Consider the following 22,275-nt stretch of genomic DNA (forward strand, 5'->3'; position numbering starts at 1 on the left):
CCCACCTGGTCCGTACCACGCCCTTCCACCCCCACCACAGCACCCACCTGGTCTGCAGCGTCTGGGTCTAGGATAGGATGACCCTGAGGGTAAAGCTTTGGCTCTGGCCTCCATGGGACTCTGCTCACCCACAAGCTAACTGCACCCAGATGGGCTAGTAAGTAGGAATGCTTTTAACCATCTTGTGATGAATTGTTTTTAAACCACGATCACTTTTTTTTTACCAGCCCATGACATTCTCTCTTTTCACATGTGGCGTCATATCATGCATGTAATAACAGACCCCTGGTACTAGTCACCATCAAGCTGACGCTGACCCATGGCGACCCGGTGTGTGTCAGAGGAGAACTGGGCTCCGTAGCGTTTTCCATGGCTGATTTTTCAGAAGTAGATCACCAGACCTTTCTTCTGAGACACCTCTGGGTAGACTCAAACTGCCAACCTTTTGGTTAGCAGCTGAGCGCTTAACCACTGCACCACCAAGGCTCCTTTTAGAGACTCCATAACAGACCAAAAACCATGAAAGATCTCACTTTTCCACACCAGTGGGGATGGGCAGGTGTGGGGTGACCAAGAGTCACAGGTTCTTTTAAAAGCCAGTTACGCAGAGTTAGAAGAGGAACTCTAGAAGCTTCCGGCTCATACGGCAGAGCACCCCCCCACACACACTTTGCATTCCAAGGTCTCTCACCTGTAAGATTCCTAAAGATTCTGAGAAGCTTTTGGCAAGGAAGAGGTTAAGTGGTAAGAAACCCTCTTTAAGGGGTGTCCATTTTGGGCAGACCCTTGACGTACTTCTCATTGCATTTCACACCTCGCTGGGAGGCAGCCGGCGCAAACCTGGTGGGCCGGTGAGAAAGTTGGGGCTGCGACGGTTAGAGGACAGTGATCAGGAGCGCAGGCTCCATCTACCGCCAGGCGTCTGGGCTGGATCCCAGCTCCTCCACCGGCTTCTCTATAAACCGGAGCCCTGGTGGCGCAGTGGTTAAGAGCTTGGCTGCTAACAAAAGGTCAGCAGTTGGAATCCACCAGCCGCTCCTTGGAAACCCTGAGGGGCAGTTCTACTCTGTGCTGTAGGGTCACTGTGTCGGAATCAACTCGACGGCAATGGGTTTGGTTTTCTGGTTTGGAGTGATGGTAGTTCCCTCCTGACAGGGTTGTTATGAGGGTTTTAAATGAGACGCCTGTAATGTGTTGATTTGAGTACCTGATATGTAATAGGAGCTCAATAAACGTTAAAATTTCCATAATCCTGGAAATGTAGCAATATACTTTCTTGGAATGCTCTCCTGACTTCAGAATCTTAGCGATTTTTCTTCACCCCCAATGCATTTCCTACAGTCTCTGTAATTCCCACCTTCGTTACTTGCTTCTCTGAGTTAGGACTGTAAAGGCTCCATTAATAATGTGCATATGCTCTCAGAGAGGTGAAAAACAGAAATTCAAAAGAAGGGTTGTAGCTGGACTTGGAAGGAGTGGTTCAGATCAAATGCAACAGAAACAGCCTGAGGGCACGGGGCATGGCCACCTCCTGGTGGTGGCAGTGATCTGGAAGGCCTGGGCCAGCAGTACTGACATCCCTAGGGAGCTTGTGAGGCTTGCGGAATCTTGGGCCTCATCCCAGACTTTCCAAATCTGAGCCTGCGTTTCAACAGTTCCTGGGTGATTCCAGCACCACGGAAGGGGAGGAAGCTCTGGGTTAGGACCTGGACTTTGGCACCTGAGGATGGGCTGGACGGCATACCCAGCCCTACACCTTCCAGCTCCCCAAAAACAAACCAAACCCCTGCCGGAGTCGATTCCAACCCTACAGGGACAGAGCAGAACTGCCCTATAGGGTTTCCAAGGCTGTAATCTTTATGGGAGCAGATCACCACACCTTTCTCCCACAAAGCAACTCGTGGGTTCTAACTGCCAACCTTTCAATTAGAAGCCGAGTGCTTTAACCACTGCATCACCAGGGCCCCCCTTCTAACCCAGGTGCCCTTAATCCTGACACCATTAAAAGCCACCCCTGCCTGGCCCCTCTCAGACCTGTGAATCGAGCTCTGCAGGTGGGGCTGGATGTTGGGATTTTCTGCCAGCCCTCCTGGTAGCTCCAGTGAGAAGTGTGCTCCTGCCTCTCAGCGGGAGCACCTGTCCAGGCCGAGCACCTGTCCAGGCCGTGGCGGAGGTGCTGGATAAAGGGCCCAGGTCCTCTGCCCACAGGACGCCAGGGCAGCCTCAGTGCAAGCTCCACCTCGCTCCCCAGCAGGGGACCACCTAGACCCACCCACCCATCCACTGTCGTCCAAGGACCCCATCTGCCTTCCTCCTCCCCTCTGTGACTGGCAAGTCCTCCATCCTCCTCTGGACAGCTGCCCCTGTGAGGGCGGCTTCCACAGACCTCGGTTTGAATATGGTCTCATTAACCGTCAGCTGCACTGCCTTGGCAGTTACCTAACCCCAGTGAGCTCTAGTTTTCTCAACTGCAAGGTGGATGCTCACTAAGTGTATTGGTTTCCCACTGCTGCTGTAACAAATCACCTCAAACTTAGCGACTTAAACAGCACAAATTACCTTCTTACAATTCTGGAGGCTGGAAGTCCTAGAATCGGTGTCAGCCGGGCAGCATTCTTTCCGCAGGCGTTAGGGGAGAATCTGTTGCCTTGCCTTTTCCAGCTTTCCATCCTCCATTGTCAAAGGCAGCAGCATAGTGTCTTCTGTCTCTGACCCTCCTCTGTCCCTCTTATAGGACTTCTGAGATTACATCGGGCCCACCTGGATGATCCAGGAGACTGTCTCCATCTCAAGTTCCTTAACTTAATCACATCTGCATCTAAAGATCCTTAACTTAATCACATCTGCAAAATCCCTTTTGCCATGTAAGGTAACATAGTCATAAAAACCAAACCCACTGCCATCAAGTCTCTTCCAACTCACAGCAACCCTACAGGACGGAGAAGAACTGCCCCATTGAGTTTCCAAGGCTGTAATCTTTACGGAAGTGGACTGCCATCTTTCTCCTGCGCCGAGCGACTGGTGGGTTTAAACCGCTGACCTTTCTGTTAGCAGCCAAGCACTTAACCACTGCACCACCAGGGCTCCTCAACATATGCACAGGTAATGGGATTCAGGACCTGGACATCTTTGGGGGCATCATTCAGTTCACCCCACCCAGCTCAAACAGGTAGTCACCACCATGGCTGACAAGTGACGGAACCCAGGAAATGTGGCCCATGGCCGTAGCTAATCCCGCCTCTGAGTGCCCGCCCTCCGTGCCCGCCTTGGTGTGGGACCGTAGGCTGTTTTCGCCAGCTCCTGAAGAGCCGCGTGTCTGCCTCTCCCAAATCAGACCGAGGCTCCTCCAGGGCGGAGACCGCGTGTCTCCTGTCTCGTCCATGGCACTGGTACAGGGCCCTGCAGGAGGCAGATACCAAAAATCTGCTAAATAAAGATGCTAGAAGCCGGCCGGGACCACTGGGGCATCCAGCAAGGAGGCCAGGCCCTGCCCACTCCAGCTCGTCAGCGGGAGAGAGAAGCCAGCGCCTCTCACCCCTCTCACAACCAGCCTTTCCTCACAGCCACACCGAGAGCCCAGATGGGAGCCGGAGGGGGGACAGCCACCTCTGGTCATTTCCACTCTGACCTCCTTTTCCAGAGTCCAGAGCTAGTACCGGAGCTGGACGAACAGAGATTAACTCACAGCGTTCGGTCTCGTTCTCTGACCCCTGCTTAACCTGACGAAGTGAAGACCCCAGGGCAGAGCCCTCCCGGGCCCGCTGCACAGGGCTGGGTCAGGAGGTCGCTGACTCTGCTTCAGAAACTGGATTCGCTTTATCTGGCGTTGCCCAAGAGCAGGAACATGAAATAAAATCATTCCAGATCTAATGTAATACACTGATGTTCTCTCTGTCCAGAACGTAAGAAGAGCACGGCCATTTTTATCCCCAATTGAGTTGTTTGCTTGTCTTCCACTAAGCTGACTCACAGAGGTAACCTTATAAAATGAAGGCGTTCGCCTTTACTGGAATAGCATGACATTTATGCTTTCCTACCAAACATGAAGGCTGGAGGGGACATTTAGAAGCCTCATCCATTAGACCGACGGGACCCAGCACGCACAGGAGGGGAGATTAGAATCGCCTGTCAGTTCTTTCCACCAGGCTTGCCTTCAGCCGCCCACCCAGCTCAGCCTTAAAACATGAAGTGAAAGTTGCTGCAGCCGTCTCCACGGCACCATGAAGGGCCGGTGCCTAGCAACCACGGGCCGCGAGAAGAACAACAGTGCACGGTGCCTTCCCCAAAGCCCAGGGTTTCCTTTCTGTAGACTCGCTTTGGGCAGAATCCTGGCTTTGCAGACTCCCAGGGTCACAGTTTCTGGGGCCTCCTGTGGCAGCTGACAGCAAGGTTTCTGGGGAACACCGTCCTTGGGCCGTGCATCGTCTTTCATTTGCTCCAAGTTTCTGTTGTTTTTTGAGTGAGTTTAAAGGGGTTTCTCATGGTTTTTGTTTTGTTTTGTTTAGGTTTTTAAAAATATGCTTCTGGAATAAATAAATACCTATTCTTCATCCTTCACCAAAATAAATACCTATTTTCCATCTTTCATTAGGTTCTTTAGGTTTATTTCCAGTGCCCACACCCAGTATTTCAATGACAGCTTTACTTTCCAAAAAATTGTACAGTGTGATGGTTAAGGCTGTGTGTCAGCTTGGCTGGGCCATGATTCTCAGCGGTTTGGCAGTTATGTCACGATGTAATTTGGCAGTTGTGTAGTGATGTAGTTATCCTCCATGATGTGATCTGATGTGATCAGTCTATCAGTTGTAAGGGGGTGTGGCCTGCATCCAATATATATATTTGAAAGTTCTGGCAAAGCTCGCTCTGGATCCTGCATCTGGCTCGTCATCATCTGACCTCCAGTTCTTGGGACTTGAGCCAGCGGCCTGTTGTACTACCTGCCAGTCTTGGGATTTGTCAGCCTCTGCAGCCCATGAGCCAGCAGCCTGCCATCTGACCTGCTGATCTTGGGTTCTTCAGCCCCTGCAGTTATGTGAGTCAGGAGAAGCCTCCAGCCTGATGCCTGACCCACGGACTTGGCACCTGCCAGGCTCTACGACCACATGAGCCATTTCCTTGAGATAAATCTATCTGTATATGTATATATGCTTCTCTAGAGAAGCCAACCTAAGACATATAGTGTCTAAAAGATAGTCCAGAGAAGTGCTGGAGGAAGTCTTTGATTCACTGACAGGAGAACAAAGCTTGGTGTTCTTTGATAAATTTGAGAGTTGCTGTTAGGATGCGCTGTTTTAATTTCTTCGTGGGCACATAAATGTCACGTATGGAAAAGTAGCCATCCATGTAACACAAAGCAAAGGGTGAACGTCCTTCAAAAATCATTTCAGTCCAGACTGTCGTCTCCAAATGTTCCTGCTCAAAAACCAGCACGTGGAATATCATGATGGCGGCACGTGGAATATCATGATGGCGGCGCGTGGGATATCATGATGGCGGCGCGTGGGATATCATGATGGCGGCGCGTGGGATATCATGATGGCGGAGCGTGGGATATCACGATGGAGTTTGCTGGCTGTGCCCCCTGGCGCTAAGGGTGGACCTTCCACCTAACTGCCCCAGGTGTCATGGCCTGACTGGCCAGAGGCTCTAGGTTCCCGAATTAGAACCACATTATATGATAACATTGCTCCATTTCATTAGTCCACGTGATACCCTTGGGCCCCTGGAGAGAATGAACCATCATGCCATTGGTCTATTCAGTGGTTGTCACCTGGGTTACCTGTCACTTTCTAGTCCTCTCTCAGGACTTGGTGGTCTACCACATCTAGACCAGAGGTTCTCCAAGTGTGCTCCCCGGATCAACAGCATCAGCACCACCTGGAACTGGTTAACATGCAAATTATCAGGCCCCACCCCAGATATCAGAACTCTGGGGGTGGGGCCATCAGGCTGTGTTTTAACAAACTCTCCAGGGGATTCTGATGCTTATTGGAATTTGGGAGCTAGTGCTCTGGGATGAAGTCCCTGGAAGAGGCCTTCTCTGATGTGGTCCCACCCCCCGCTGTAGCCTCCACCTCCGTTACACTACCGTAGTAGTTAACTCACTAACTCCACACCGGGCTGCTCACCCACACGCTCTGGCTCACATTCTTCCTTGTCCTGAGCGCCCTCTCCCTTTCTCTCTGCTTGTCTCAGTCCTGGTCCTTCCTGGAGCTTTCCCCACCAGTTCTGGGCCACACTCTCATTTATACCTTGTCTTCAAGGGTCTGAATCCAGCAGCTCCTTCTGAACTTCCAGGTCATCTTCACTCCCATGTCCTGCCTGGCCCTCTCCCTTCCAGAAGAAGGTTTGGGGCGGTTCTTGTCTACAGCCCGAGATCCCAGGCTAACAATGCTCTCTCTCTAACACACCAGCAGCCAGTTGCTTTCTTCCTTCTCTTAGGGAAACGTTGCTGGACTGTTTCTCGCAAATTCTGTGCAGTATAACATGAAAACCGCAGCCCTGCAGCCAGCCTTACTAGCTGTGTCTTTGAGTAAATTCCTTAACTTTGGGCAAGTACCTCCGTTTATTCATCCTTAAAATAGGGATAACAATAGTACCTACCACAAAAGACTTCGGCGATGTAATAAGTCAATGCGTGGGCAGTGTCGAAGCACATGGTGAGCACTCTCTCTCTATATAGTTGGTGTTGGGTGCCTTTGAGTCGCTTCTGACTCATAGCGACCCTACAGGACAGAGTAGAACTGCCCCATAGGGTTTCCAAGGAGCAGCTGGTGGATTTGAACTGCCAACCTTTTTTGGTTAGCAGCCAAGCTCTTAACCACTGAGCCACTGGGGCTCCATACGCACACACACACACACACACACACGTATATATATGTATAGATCTATACATATATATATACATGTATATATACATACATAATATATATATAGGAATCCCTGGTGGATAGTGGTTAAGAGCTATTAACCAAAAGGTCGGCAGTTCAAATCCACCAGCTGCTCCTTGGAAATCCCGTGGGGCAGTCCTACTCTGTCGTATAGGGTCACTATGAGTCAGAATCGACTTGAGGGCAATGGGTTTGGTTTGGTTAATAGAACTTGTATCTGTCTACTATACGCGTCTCTCTGTTCCCACTGCCACCACCTTGGGTCAAGGCCACGTCTTACCTGCCCCCTAAATTAGCCTCCTACCCAGGCTCTGCATTCACACTGGACAGCCTCACTCCAGTATCCGTTTTCAAAATCCCACCTGTCTGTGGCTTTGAATTTCTGTAGGATAAAATCCTCGCTGTGGCCTGCAGGTGGGGGCCCTGCCCACCTGTTGCCCTCTTCCTGCATCCTGGCCCCGTCTCTGCCCTCCAGCCACACTGGTGGCTCCCTGGGGCCTCAGCCGCACTCTTCCTTCCGTGTGGGAGGATTTGTCAGCCCCCATCCCCACCCCCAAAGTCAATGTCTTCTTCAGAGTTCAGCTCAAACGTCACTTCCCTGATTCCTAGACTGAATCAATTCTCCAGCTACACTTGGCTGTTAAATCAACTGTAATCAAATAATTCTAGAAGGATCCACTGAATGCTCCTCTCCCCACGAGATGGCCCTGAGGGCTGGTGCCCTGCCTGTTTTGTTCACTGGGTTTCCGGCACCTACACGGTGCTTGGAATACGGTAGACTAGATGTAACTACTGGAGAGGATGCTGTTGAACAACAAAGACCTCTTTATCACGAACATTTTTAATCAAAGATAGCCAAAGCTGAACACAATCCTAAAACCGCCAGAGTGTGACTTGCTCCCTTGTGCTAACGCTACTCGCAGGGCCCGGGGCCTCCGGCTTATCTTGGGAGGGGCGGCAGAACAGCATCTGGGGACTTGTGACTCAGGAAGCAGAGGGAGAGGCCTTAGTACGAGACAAAAGGACTGCATCTTGATAAATGAAAGTACAACCAAAAATATCAAAAATCACATTTGGGATAAAATGTAGATGCTTTTAAGAGCACAGAATTAAAATAAGGAAATCAAATCAACAAAGAAAATAAGCCTTAAAAAGGAGAGACTCCCTACCTGGCTCGGCTCATCGTCTGTGTTAACCGTTTAAAGAACGTGTACTGGTACCTCACTTGCCTCCGTGTGTCTCCAAATACTGTTCGAGTCAAATCATATCTTACGTGCTCTATTAAAAATAGGCACAGTTATATCTTCAACATAAAGAAGGCTTTTTGAATCATTTTGTGCAGCAAGTAAGCATTCTCCAATTTACTGTTGATGTGAAGGCTGGTGTTTTTAAGGATTCTCCTCATTCTATAGGTACATTTTCCCTGGGGGATTTCATGAAGCTCCATGGCTTTAACACTGCTGTGGACTTCCAGAAGAACCAACAAATCTGTCTTGGAAGAAGTACAGCCAGAATGGTGCTTAGAAGCAAGGATGGCGAGACTACGTCTCACGTACTTTGGACATGTTATCAGGCGGGATCAGTCTCTGGAGAAAGACATCATGCTTGGTAGAGGGTCAGTGAAAAAGAGGAAGACCCTCAACAAGATGGACTGACACAGTGGCTCCAACGATGGGCTCAAGCACAACAACGATTGTGAGGATGGCGCAGGACCAGGCAGTGTTTCCTTCTGCTGTACATGGGGTCGCTATGAGTCAGAACCGACTGGACGGTACCTAACAACAACACTGCCTCCGTGTGAACCCACCTGTACAACACTCAGCCACCTCCTGGACATCTTGAATGCTCCTCAGACTGAACCCATCCAACTCTGCTTCCTCCTCCGCTTCTCATGAAGGACCGCCCACCTGCCCCTCACCCACCTCCCAGCTGGAAACCCAAGGGGCATCCTGGCTCCTATGTACGAGCGTGGAGAAGACTCCTGGGCCTGTGGTGCGGATGCAGGTTAGGGAGCGGCCCTCGGCTGGCACTGCAGGCATTTCAAGGCCTGGAACCTGCTGGTGAGCAGAAGTGTGGCCTTCTGTGAGGGGTAAGTGGGTGCGGTGTGGCTGGGGTGTGTTCCTCTGACTTGGGCAGGCTGCAAGGACACCAGACATCAGGAGTCTGGGAGAGAGAAGCCATGGGGGCCTTGTACATGGTCGTCTCATTTTTATCCTTGGACTCCTTGTTGGGTGTTTGTGGAGTAAACCAGTGAAGGCAGCCGACTGGAGTCTGTGGTGATCTGCCCCGTCCTCCGACTCAGACCAGACTCTGGTTTCCAGCACTTTCTTCCTCTCCCATCAGCTCCGCCCCGTCTGTAGATTTTAATAACAATAAACTAGCATACATTGAACATCTGCCGTGACCCAGGCACTGTCCTAAGTCCTTTTTATGCCTTCTTTTAATCTCTTCATAACACCCTAAGCACGGTAGTTACATCCACTCTGCTGTGGCTACCAGTCTTCAGAGTCAACGTCTAAGCCCTCTTCACAAATAACGTGGGGCTTCCCACAATCCTGCACCAGCCCCCCACTAGCCTTTTTCTAGCTACAAGCTCCTCACAGAGTCAGTTCAGGCCTCGCCCTTTCTAGAAAGCCTTCCTGCACTTCCCTCCGTGTGCCCCCGGCAGCTGCACCCGTGTGCGCCTCTGTACTTCCCTGCTGATCTCAGGTCTGTTCACGCGTCTGTGCACACCAGCGGGTGTCTGGGGTGGACTGGGTGCTGTATTTCTCCTCTCTCCCCGGTGCTGCCTTAGGAGGTGGGAACGAGGGTGAGTGGACAGACTTATGTGCAGGCCTTCCATAAAATGAAAAGAATGTTTCAGCTTATGCCAGAACTGGTTTCAACATTAACAATGAGTATGAGACCAAATGGTCAACAATTACCTAAAAACAAAGATGAGAATGTAAGGGGGCAGGGAAATTAGATGAATGGAAACAGAACAACCAGAACGGAAATAATGAGAATGTGTTCACGCTATGTGAAGAATGTAACCCATGTCACTGAACAACTTGTGTAGAAATTGTTGAATGGGAACCTAAACTGCTGTGTAAACCTTCACATAAAATGATATTCTTTTAAAAAAACGAAAAAGATGAAAAAATGAGTCTTAAGCAAACTGCTGTGTAGTATCTCTTGAGTATCATGCCAGCAACATCTAAATATTTACATGTTTAAACATCTTTTACATAAATATTTCCACAGAATCCTATCCTTCCATCCTCCAGTTTCCCAGCATTTTTTAAGACTCTGTCATGGGGTGGATGATATCTGGTCTATTTAAAATAAGATAACCCTGTTAGTGTGGTCCTGAGCTAAAATTCAAAGGAAATTGATGTTTGCAGAGTCTAACTTAATCAAGACTATATGAAATAACTTAGCTCTGTGCAGTGGAAAGTTTCCTTTCTTCTCTAGAAAATGCTTTTACTGAATGATCATTTTCTCTCTTTAAAAACAAACAAAAAAAGGCGATGGTATATAACATAAAGTTCTTCTGAACAGTTCAAATTGCTTCAATAATATAGACTTGTAGACTCTAAAACAACGTGCACCAGAGTCCATTCAGAAGTTTGAAAATGGTAACCGCGCATTTGAAAAGTTCAGAAGAGTGTCCGCTTGTGAAAATGGCCAAGGGAGGCATCCTGTCACAGGACACAGCCCATCTCCAAGTCCCACCTTCTCCCTGCACGTGGTGTCCCCGGCTCTGTGTGGGGCTGCCACCTCTGTCATTAGATCTCAGCTTCGAGGTCCCCTCCTCCCAGCACCTTCCTTGACCACTTCTGCCCCTCCCACTCTCCATCTTCCTGATGTCCCAGAGGCTGTCTGCATCTCCCGAGAGCCTGTGAGTGCCAGGAGGGAGGGCCTTGGGCTCTCAGACTCACTGCCCCCAGGACAGGGCGTGGAGACGGCACTTTGCAGCTGGGGAAGAAAGGAATTAACTCCAGGTACTTTGAGAAGATCAGCCGTTGAAGACCCTGCGGAGCACAGTTCTACTCTGACGTGCAGGGTCACCGTGAGTCAACAACTTGTTCCTAGCATGTTGTGGCTGTTAGTTGCTGTCAAGCTGATTCTGACTCACAGCGACCCTGCGTACGCAGGGGAGAATTGCTCCGACCCTGTGTGCGCGGGGGAGAATTGCTCCGACCCTGTGTGCGCGGGGGAGAATTGCTCCGACCCTGTGTGCGCGGGGGAGAATTGCTCCGACCCTGTGTGTGCGGGGGAGAATTGCTCCGTAGGGTTTTCACGGTTGTGACCTTTTGGAAGCAGATGGCCAGAACTCGTCTTCCAAGTGGGTGGGTTCAAACCGCCAACCTTTGGGCTAGCAGTCAAGCACTTAACGGTTTGCGCCACCCAGGGACTCCGTATTCAGGTATGAAATATAAGCTACTATTTCAATGCTGTGTTATCCCAAGGGAATGATTCTTTGATATGAAGATGTTAACAGAGTCCACTATGCTAAGATTCAGCTTCTGTATTCCAGATTAATCCAAACAAGGGATGCAGAGTTGACGTGGCATTTACCACAGAGCTCTATAACCCAAAGGTAAGCCGCCATCATTGGTGAAATAGCCCATCATCAGCAATCCCTATGAATATGCTTAAAGAGAAATTGTGAAAATCTTCCTAGTGACCTGGGTTATTTTCCTTGCTTCACATTTGTTTTCAGAATTGAGGAACACAGGTAGGTAAGAACTCAGGATGTAACTACCCGACTCCACGGCCTTATGCAGGGCTGCATTTGAGATGCAGCCCTCAGCCCCCTTCCTTAGGCCTCAGGGGACAATCTCACAGCTTCCTGTGGCCTCCCTCCCTCACACCACAGATTCCTGACTGACTCACTCTTAAATGCCACCTCATTCCTATTGCTGTCAGCTGGTGACATTTCTGATTAGCAGGCCGGCACAGCAGGCAGCGCCGAGGCCTTTTGTGACACGGCAGCCATTGTGAGCCTTGTGACATTCTGCCCACGCAGGCAGCGCTGAGCCAGGTTTCCTCTTCCATGTGGTCAACAAGACAGTGAGCAGAAGACTCACATAGAGATTAGAGCCAGGGGAACTTCCATGCCCTGGGCCAAGCCGGGAGGCTAGGCCAGGACACGGGAGGGGAGGAGACCCGACCACATTCTCTGTGTTGTTGATGAGTCAAAGCTGCCAGGTGAGCAAGCATTCAAGTGTCTCCTGATGGCAGAGCTTTGGAGATGAAGCATGAGGGTTCCGGAAGAATGCTTACTTACCAACACCCAGAAACAAGTTCTAACGCGGCAACAGTATGCTCAGACTTTGCTCGTTACCCTGAGAACTAAAAATGTTCTTAGAGCATAAGGAAGATGTCTTTGACTTCTAGCGCTGCAAACTGAAAGTGTACGATTAAAGCTGAAGGGAGACAATTACTCGACTGTTTTGACCAACAGCGTGCTTCTCTGGGTTTGATCCTGTAGATGTTCTGAGGGCATAGCTAGCTAACCGCAGTTCCCTTTCAGGGGGTGAAGGAGCGTTCTTTCAACTTTAGGCAACTGCTTTGATTCTGTGGCGCTGTTTGGGGGGAAAGCAAAAGGGGCTAATATCTGGTTCCTTTTCTCTTCCCCGGAAAAATGGCTTCAACATCAAGGAGACTGTGTGCCAGTCCAGTCTTCTGCCTTTTGATGTGCCCCCTCCCGCATGTTCCCTTCACCATTTTATTTTTTCTAATTGCACTGAGGTTTAGCATCTTAACGCACCACTGAGATTCCCTCTCATTCAAAACTAGCACCCTCAGGAGAAGCTGCCTGCCGGGAATCCGATTTCCTTTTTTTGAGTTAGTTCTTGAAAAAGGCTTATGGAGGCAATCTGATCTTGATTACAGTTTGCTTCCTTGTGGGCTTTTTCTATTTAAATCCATTTTTGGTTGTTGTTGTTGTAACTGGGACGCCACCAAGTTTAAACAACTGCAGAAGCTAAAAGAAGGCTGTTGCCCCAGCTGCTCCACCAGCTACACGAAGAACAGGGATTCCTGACCACGGCCAGGTCGCCCAGTAAGCCAGGTACGCGTGGGCTTACTTGTTATACTTACTAACCTGTAGTGAACAACCTCACCTGTTTTTCACATCTCTGATCAAAGGTGAAACCCTTATGAAATTGTTGACTACAGACTAGTAAGTGAACACAAGTAAGCCTGTATGTACCGTGCTTGCTGGTTAATCCGCCAGGGGCCCCTGGATGGGTGTGGGGGGCAGGGAATCTATGAACCTCCTCAAATTCTAGGCCCACTGCTGATGGTATGGGTATATGTACATTCTTCTGGAAAGAGGGCCCCTGACTTTTATTGTTGGGTTAAAGAATCTGTGACCTAAAAGGGTGAAGAACCTCTATCAGAGATGAGCCACATAGCTGACGTATCATTGAAGCATCCAGCTACGTAAAGACCACTACATCTATCGATGCTTGATGTCTCTAGATTGGAAAGTAGGCAAGGTGATCCAGGAACACCCAGTATAACCAAAAACAAACAAACAAACCCAACTCGTAGCAATGCTATAAGACAGAGTAGAACTGCCCCATAGGGTTTTCAAGGAGCAGCTGGTGGATTCCAACTGCCCACCTTTTGGTTAGCAGCCAAGCTCTTAACCACTACGTAAATACAAGCAAACAGCCTCTGTCACTCAGGGAGCTAGATCAGTCTTATCTGGATGATCTGGGCCTCTACTTTCCCAGACTGGATCTCAGTGTAGAGAGGGATGGAGTTAACACAGAGAGCGCCTGGGCTCTGGGGTCAGACAGACTTGAGCTCCAGCCCTGACTTATCACTTACGAGCTGTGAGACATGGAACAGCTTCTTTGTTAAACTTCAGTATCTTAATCTACAAAACTAGAGTAAGAGGACCTAACTCATAAGTAGCATGAAGATGTTATTTTTGTCAATGGGAACCAGCTGCTTCTCTTGGTTCAAGTTAGCAAACTTGAGGCCCAGCAAATGTTGGTCCACAGTGACCGAGTGAAGTACCCACTGGCCCAGAGGTTTACACCAAGCAGTGCTCAACAGACATGAGTGAAATTTCTCTGGAAAAGGCCTGGCCTTACAAGGGTGTCATCATAAGGCACACGTTTAATAGCAAAGAGTGAAGGACTGTTGTATTCAGCTGTGAGCACAAAAATCATTCTTTCTACAAAGCAAAGGCCACTACATCTATCAAACCTGCCATGTACAATGAACTCTTCTCAGTCCTGTGCGTGTTGGGGGTGGGCGGGAGGTGATGAGGAACCATTCTTGTTTAATTCCAAAATTTTTATTTCAGGAAGGTGCTGAACGTTTGGGGAGATGTTCTGCTCAAGTGTTTTTCAGGAACCAGAAATCCAGACCGTCCGTTAATGTAACTTGCACAAGGCTCATTGAGAAGAAAAAAAGACAGGAAGAGGATTACCTGCTTTACCAGCAAATGAATCAACTTAAAACCCCCTTGGGTGATATCAGCATACCTGGTATGAACAAGTGTCTGGAATTTCTACGTTCAGAAACTTGTGTAATTACTAAGTTTTTAAAAAAGGATGATCATTTAAATGTTTATCCCCAAACTGGCACTTTAATTCAGCCATAGAATGTGGTAGAAGGTTTTGCATTCCACCTCATTACTTAAACAACACTCAGAAATGTCATTTTCCCGTCCGTCGCCTTCAGTACAATATGGCACCTCCACCAAAAGCCATCTGTGCCTCTTCAGTCTCCCCACTTCTCGACCCAGAAGTGAGAGGTCGAGGTCTTTGCAACAGGCATGCGTGGAGGGGTGCCATGTTGAGGGTGGAGTCCAGAACCTGAGGTGAAATCTCTAGAGGGCTTTGGTGCCACTTTGGAACTTCAGGTGATGAGACAGCTCCAGAGCCTCCTCTCTGACCATCACAGCCATCAGGCTAGGTGAGCCGACGGTCCCCGGCCCTTTCGGAACACCGCAGTGGGGTAGTGTTTACCTCATTCCACGCCTGTCGCTAATGGGCAGTGGTGTGGCCCCTATTAAGAAATGAGCCTGCCCTCTGAGGTGACTCAGCTGCGATGACTCACCCTAAGTGAAGCAAGCTTATCTGCTTTGGCACCAGCAGAGCCGTGGGCAGCTCCGAGTCTCAGCACTTACTGGCAAATCCGATTTCCAAACCACAGAAATCATCTCTGGACTCGCACTGGGGCATCAAGCTAGACGTCGGACCACCACAGCACTCACAGCCCACGTTCTCTCTCAGCGCGCCTGTCCGCCCAGCTGCTGTGACAATCCCGTCCACCACGGGGACCTGCAGGCTCCATTCCTGAGCTCACCTGTTCCCCATCTATTCACTGGGGTGTGACTCCACGTTCTGAACAACCTGGAGACAATACTGCTGCTTGCACTCCTAAAAGTCAGAGCCTTGCGTGACTCTGTGATACTTTTCCAACAACTCAGATCAAATCCTGTTCCAAGGAGTTATGAGAAACAATTCAAATTCTTAGGCTGTTGTAGACTTTGCTTGAATTTAATATTGCTTGGAATAAATGGGCTGATGACTAATACTTCAAAATTTATAGTCATTTAGGGACTTTTTCTCCCTCAGCACTGGTTGAGGAAGTAAGAGTTGGTCACGGTGCCCTGGTGGCAAAGTGGTCAAGAGCTTGGCTGCTAACCAAAAGGTCAGCAGTTCAAATCCACCAGCTGCTCCTTGGAAAGCCTATGGGGCAGTTCTACCCTGTTCTATAGGGTTGCTATGAGTCAGAATGGACTCGACGGCAACAGATTTGGTTTTTTTTTGTATTCTCCTTAAAACACACATTTTAATAATTGTTTAAGAACTTTTCTTGGAATACTTGCCACAGGGTCACTAGATTTTGGACTTCTGAATAGCACAGGTTAACTGAATCATGTTCAGTTTAAAAGTCCTGTATGCACACAGTGCCCACTCTAGAACAATCTAAGTTAATGTGTCTACTAAGACGCTACAAAAATTATTTAATAGAAGATACCTTTTCATTCACAAAATTTTACAAGTTCCACTGTGACTTTAAGTTCAGCAGAGACGTTTAGTGGTGTGTGTACCTTGTCTGTATATATGAAATTATCTATTTAAAACCACAAAGGATTAGTTTTAGATAAAGTGAATCAAAACAATGGAGATATCCCTGGAGCAGCCAGTTCAAATTCCAGCAGATTCTATTTAGTATTTTACAATCCACTGGACTGTTCTAATGCAGTCTTCTCTACAATTTTAAGTGAGAAGATCTAGTCCATTTCAGAATATCCTTGTTCCACACTGCTTTTGCCCTTAAAAAAGTAGAGCAGTCTGGCTTTTCTTGTGTGTAGGAATTTCAGTTTTTGTAGTGAATTCATGACCTTCCTCTAGATGAACCCAAGTGTACACAGGAAATGACTGTGGGCCTGTGAACCATCAGCTGAAGTCCTGTCCGCCTAGCGTATCTATACCAGTGCTGTGAGCCCTTCTGCTGTCAAACGTCGTATTTAGTAGAGCCAACTTATCTTCTATGGCAATGGGTTTTGATCTCACAGATCTAAGCTCCCAGTGGCGCTGTATGATGAAACAGGTGCAGATGCGCTGGATGAAGGAAGCTTTTTAATCAAAGAACAAAGGGATGACGGGAAATTTCTTAATAGTAAAACAAGAAAAAAATGTTCATGTCAAGATGTTGAATTCAGAGTCTTGTGTTACATAATGTTCTGAAACCCTTATGGCCCTGCTGCTCATACCAGGGAGAAATGACAAATTCATTCATAAAATGCTGATATCCTTGTCAGAAAGTAGAAATCTGAAGCAGACTTTCTACAATAACATCTATAAAAACAGTCACAGCTCCTTGTTGATTATTTAACATACGTTGGCAGAAAAAATGACTTGGCCAAGTTAAAAAAAAATTACATAGAAAAGATAATGAGTAACACTGAAGTGCTCAAGGCTGTGCTGGAAGGTCCTTGGATGGTAATAAACGGGAAAGCAAGATGGGGCCAAAAAACCAAGATGATTCATGGAATTAACAAAGGATGACACTGCAGGGAAACAAGTTCTTTTTTTGCTTTATTCTCGACAGGTGTTTTCTGTTGGGCCCTCAGTGCTACTTATTATTCATTTTTAATTTTTATTACTTTCTACGTAACAGCTGTGTTGAAACTTTTCTATTTCTTCAAGGCCCAGAGCACACCCACGCCGCACAGTCTTGCCATCTACTTTACTGAGATGAGACATTTGCTTCCACAGTTTCCTTTCACCTCATAGAATCTCTCTATATTCCCCAACGCTCTCTTTTATCTTAAAGCTCCCTCTGCTTATACCCTTGATTCCAGTTTCTCTAGCTTCTTCTATGACTTTGCCGCATCAGAATCCTTCCCATCTCTGAAATTTTGTTAACCAGCTCCTTATCTTGTTCTGCAGAGATAGTCAACATTAGTGCTGTTGACCAATTACTTCATGAAACCACCACCACCTCCCCATTTCCTTTCTCATTGAGTCCACTTTTCAAAATTAGTTTCTGCATACACTGCCTCACCTCAGCCTCTTGCTGTCTGGTTTCCACCCTTGTGCGCGTAATTGCAACTCTATTACCTGAACGCCAGATGGCCAAATCTGATGATCCTTCTTGCTCCTCATCCTTCTGTTTATCTGTAGCATCTGACATCATCTGCTCCCACAGCTTCCTTGAGACTGTATTTAATATACCCAATACCAAGCTCAACTTGTTTTTACCCAAAAGGTTTCCACATCTTGGCCTCTATTTCTTTTGTAGTGTTCTCCTTGAGTTTGGCTAGAAACTTTGGTCATTATCACTCCTCCTCTCCTGACATTGAATAATTTTCCATTTCCCATCAAGTCTACCTCCACAATGTATCTTCGGCCCATCCTGTCTTCTCTGTCCCCACTGTCACCATCCTTCATACCTACGGTATTTCTCACCAAGACCACTGCCATCGCCTACTGTCTGGTCTCCCAGATTTCAGTCTCTTCCTCCATCCACACAGCTGCTAAAGTCATCTTCCCAAAGGACAGTGGTTCCACATTCACTCCAGAATCAAAGTCATACCCATCCTGGCACTGCCAACAAGGCCATTCATAGCCTGGAGAAAATATATTTTATACTCTATCAACACCAGTCACTGAGTCTGAACCTGCCCGGTACCTTCCTACCTTTAGTGTGCTTACTGTCTCTCTCATGCATGCTCCCCAACGCTCACCCCCACATACATGACAGGAATTCAAGGGCTAACTCAAATCTCATCTTCTCTGTGAAGCTTTCCCAGAACCTCTCTAAGCCAAAGTAACCTCTCCCTTCCCTGTGCTTCCTCAGCTCCGTGATCCTTTCTCTTAAGGAATGTATCGGCTGTATTTCTACACTGTCAGCATGTGGAGGGCAGGGGCCCACCTCTGACCCCTCACAGCACCAAGCAATCAATGAGTGCTTTTTGAGTTGACTATATTATAAACCAGACAAGTCAAGTCCTACCAATACAGAATTCATGCTAACAGAATTTAGGATTATTTCACTAAGAAGGATTAGCTTCCTAATATGCCTGTTAGGATTCTTCACTTACTGTGCTATTATTGGGCCTTAAGATAGACGAAGAATGTCTTCCATGGAACTGCATAAAATGATGATCCATGAGCAGTTATTTCATAAGTTAACTACTAGCTAAAACTTGAGTTCCTAAAAATCACAAAAGGTGATTTATTAATCACTGTATCCCTACCTCCTAGCAATGTCTGACATTGAGTAGATTTTTGATAAATATTTGCTGAATTGAAAAGACTTCAGGCCCAGAAACAATTCCATAGGAAAAACCCACCTGATTTCTTCATGTCTTCAAAAAAAAGTGACACAGATGCTGCCAACACATTGATTCAAAGAAATGATCAGAGACAAAGACATCTGGTAGACTGGGAGGCAAAGACCACCATATTGATTGTAGATACAAACCAGAAAATAATGTGGCGATCACAGACAGACTTTTCAATTTAATTAAAAACACTTCTCCACCAACAAGACCTTATGAGATTAACTTCGAGTATCATCATAGCTTTGACATAGATTTACTCAGTATGGCAAGCTGAAGCATGTAAATCTCCATAAACGCAGAAACAGATACTAAGAAATCACACGTCCAGCTCAAGGTTTTGCTGTGAGATGATTGATATGACTAAGTGTGAGCTCTTATTTCACTACTGAAACTTCTGAAATTTTGTCTCAAATATGCCTTAATACAAATGTGCTTTTTCTCCTTCTCAGATTGCCATGGATATATTGATCCCTCTCTGAGACCCATCTGGGATTTGGCTGTTCTTGGCAGCTCTTACGTGATGTGGGAAAAGACAAGCCAGTTTTTGTACTACTATGTGGTACAACTCAGTAGCATGGTGCAGTGGGTAAGAAACACTGAAGACGTGACTTGTGCACAAGAGTATAACCCATGCTGTCTTCCCGGAATTTCCTAATTGCGTGGTGAGCTGTTTAAGTGCATGTCATTCATTCAGCAAGTGCCTGAGTGCTGCTATGGACCAGGTATTGTTTTAGGGACTGAGGCTACGGCAGTGAGCAAAACCGTAATGTTGCTGCCCTCAGTGAGATTAATTCAATAAATAAGTAAATGCATATCAAATGGTGGTGAGTACTACGGAGAAGAATTAAGTAGAGAAAAAGGTATGGGTAGAGTTACTATTTAGACATGCATCAAGGAAGGCCCCTCTAACTTGAGCAGAGATGACGTGGGAGCAGAGACGTAAAGGGTGAGCCATGCTTCCGCACGGGGAGAGAATTTTAGGCAGGGGAAGTGTGAGTGCACAACTGCCAAGGCTGGGATGTGGCTGGTGTGGCTGGAGCAGAGTGAGCAAGGGGCACATGCCAGGAGACACAGTCAAAGAGATGGCAAGTGGAGGGGCAGATCACGTAAGGTCCTGTAGACCATTCATTCTAAGAACTTCGTGTTTTACCCTGAGATGGGGGCCGTGAGAGGGTTTTAAGCAAAGGAGTGAGATGATCTGACTTAACCACAGGATCATCCTGGCTGCTACGCGGAGAACGGACCACAGGGAGACAAGGAAGGGCAGGATCAGGGAGATCAGGAGAGTACTGCAATAATCTAGGCGAGACATGGTGGTGGCTTGAACCAGGGTGGTCGCAGTGGAGGTGGAAGGAAGTGTTTGGATTCTGGATGTTTCTGAAGGTAGAACAACCATATTTTATGATAGGTTGGAAAGGATATTAGAGAATGAGAAGAGTCAAGGATGATTCTTAGGATCTTGGCCTAAATAACTAGGAGGATGGAGTTTTCATTTACTGACTTGGGGAAGACTGCAGGAAGAACAGGTTTGGAGGGAAGTCAGCCTGACTTGGCATCTGCTACGTTCTATAAACAAGTAGAGAATTTGTGTAATCATCTGGACATGAGAGTCTGAAGTTCAGGGGAGAGGTCTGGGCTGCAGTCATCACCATACAGATGATATTTAAAGCTACAAGGTTGGATGAGTATCAGTAGAGAAAAGATGTTATCTGAGGATTGAGTCCTGGAACACTTCTCACTTTAGAGGTTGGTGATACGGGAAAAGTGTCTCAAGGAGAACTGACTGATTTATCAAATGCTCCTGGAAAGTCTAGTAAGATGAGGACTGAGAACTGACCCCTTGATTTAGCATTTGGAAGCCACTGGAGACCTTACCAAGAGCTGTTTTCCGAGTGAGGGGCAAAAGCCTGATTGGAGAGAATGGGAGGGGAGGGATGGACACTGCATCTCTTTCAAGGAATTCAGCTGTAAAGGGGGGGTTAAAAAAAAAAAAAAAAGGGACACTAGCTGGAGAATGGGTGGGTATGTGGTTGAGTTTTGTTCTCTGTTGTACTTTTAAGTTGGGAGATTTATGTGTTGAGGAGAAAAATCCAGTTGAGAGAGGCAAGGTAGGAATTACAGGAAAGAGAAGGAAGAATTGTTGGAGTTAATGTCTTTGTATAAGCAAGGAAGGAAAGATCAATCCAGGAGTTGATCTCAGGAGCATGGAGTAATCTGAGAGCTCAGCTGGAGGGAGACAGTGGTGGCCCAAATGCTGGTAAGAGGGCAGACATCATGGTGGGAGCTTGTGGAAGTTCTAGTCTACCTGCTTCTGTCTTAATGAAAGAGGATGCAGGCATCTGCTGCGAGTGAGGATGGCTGATTTCCTCCCCCATCTACCAAGATGACCATCTCCTTCAACAAGAGCTTTCACCTTCACTGAGAAGTTCAAAATCATAGTTAGGGGAAAAAATGTGTTTACAGTACAGAAAATGGTGTCAAGATAATTTAGAACTAACTGAAATGAATGAAGGGCAACTCAGGAGGAACAGAGAACACACTGAGACGACAGAGAAAATCAGGGCTGTGGTAATGTCACTGCTTCCCTTCCTTCTGCGGTTGTATATGACACATGACCTAAGTGACTACCAGGACATCCTCGGGTACGAAATCAGCAACCCCATTTCTCTCGTTCTAGCCAGTCTGACTGGTCCATCATCTGCCCTTTAATATCCCTCAACCAGTCTCCATGTTTCCTGCCAGTGGAAAAGTGGGGACACACTTGTATTTGTTGGGTGCCGTCGAGTCGGCGCCTACTCAAAGCCACCCCGTGTACAACAGAACGAAACACTGCCCGGTCCTGCACCTTCCTCACAGTCGTTGTTCTGCTTGAGCCCACTGTTGCAGCCACTGTGTCAGTCCATCTCACTGAGGGTCTTCCTCTCTTTCGCTGACCCTCTATTTGTAGAGTTAAGAAAACAGAGATGCAGAGGGAGAGGGACAGTCACTGAGTTAAGAGTTTCAGGTTCTTTATACTCTGTGGGATTTACGTAAGTAATAACTGAATCTGCCACTCACTTGCTGGGTCACCCATGGCAAATCACTTCATTTCTTAAGAGCCTTTTAAACGAGAACTAACAAATTTATTTTAAAAACTTATGATAAATGGAGAAAAGACTGAAGTTGTCAAGGATTTCATTGTACTTGGATCCACAATCAACACCCATGGAAGCAGCAGTCAAGAAATCAAACAATGTATTGCAGTGGGCAAATCTATTGCAAAAAACCTCTTTAAATTGTTAAAAAGCAAAGATGTCATTTTGAGGACTAAGGTGCACCTGACCCAAGTCATAGTGTTTTCAATCGCCTCATATACATGTGAAAGCTGAACAATGACTAAGGAAGACTGAAGGACTGACGCTGTTGAACTGTGGTCATGGGGAAGAATACTGAGTATTCCACGGACGGCCAGAAGAACCAACAAATCTGTCCTGTAAGAAGGACAACCAGAATGCTCCTTAGAAGCAAGGATGGCAAGACTACATCTCACATACTTTGGACATGTTATCAGGAGGGATCAGTCCCTGGAGAAGGACA

General features: G+C 47.3%; 1 protein-coding gene across 1 annotated transcript in view; it reads left to right on the forward strand.

The window, feature by feature from the left end:
• Positions 1-22,275, forward strand: part of RARRES1 (retinoic acid receptor responder 1) — a 35,318-nt gene that overhangs the window by 8,431 nt on the left and 4,612 nt on the right. The window contains exons 4-6 of the mRNA XM_023733839.1: positions 11,410-11,472; positions 14,200-14,383; positions 19,149-19,285. Of these exons, the coding sequence (XP_023589607.1) occupies positions 11,410-11,472; positions 14,200-14,383; positions 19,149-19,285 (384 nt within the window). The remainder of the gene's footprint in view (positions 1-11,409; positions 11,473-14,199; positions 14,384-19,148; positions 19,286-22,275) is intronic.

The sequence above is a fragment of the Trichechus manatus genome, unplaced genomic scaffold (assembly GCF_000243295.1).
Source record: "Trichechus manatus latirostris isolate Lorelei unplaced genomic scaffold, TriManLat1.0 scaffold00062, whole genome shotgun sequence".
Taxonomy (NCBI): Eukaryota; Metazoa; Chordata; class Mammalia; order Sirenia; family Trichechidae; genus Trichechus; species Trichechus manatus.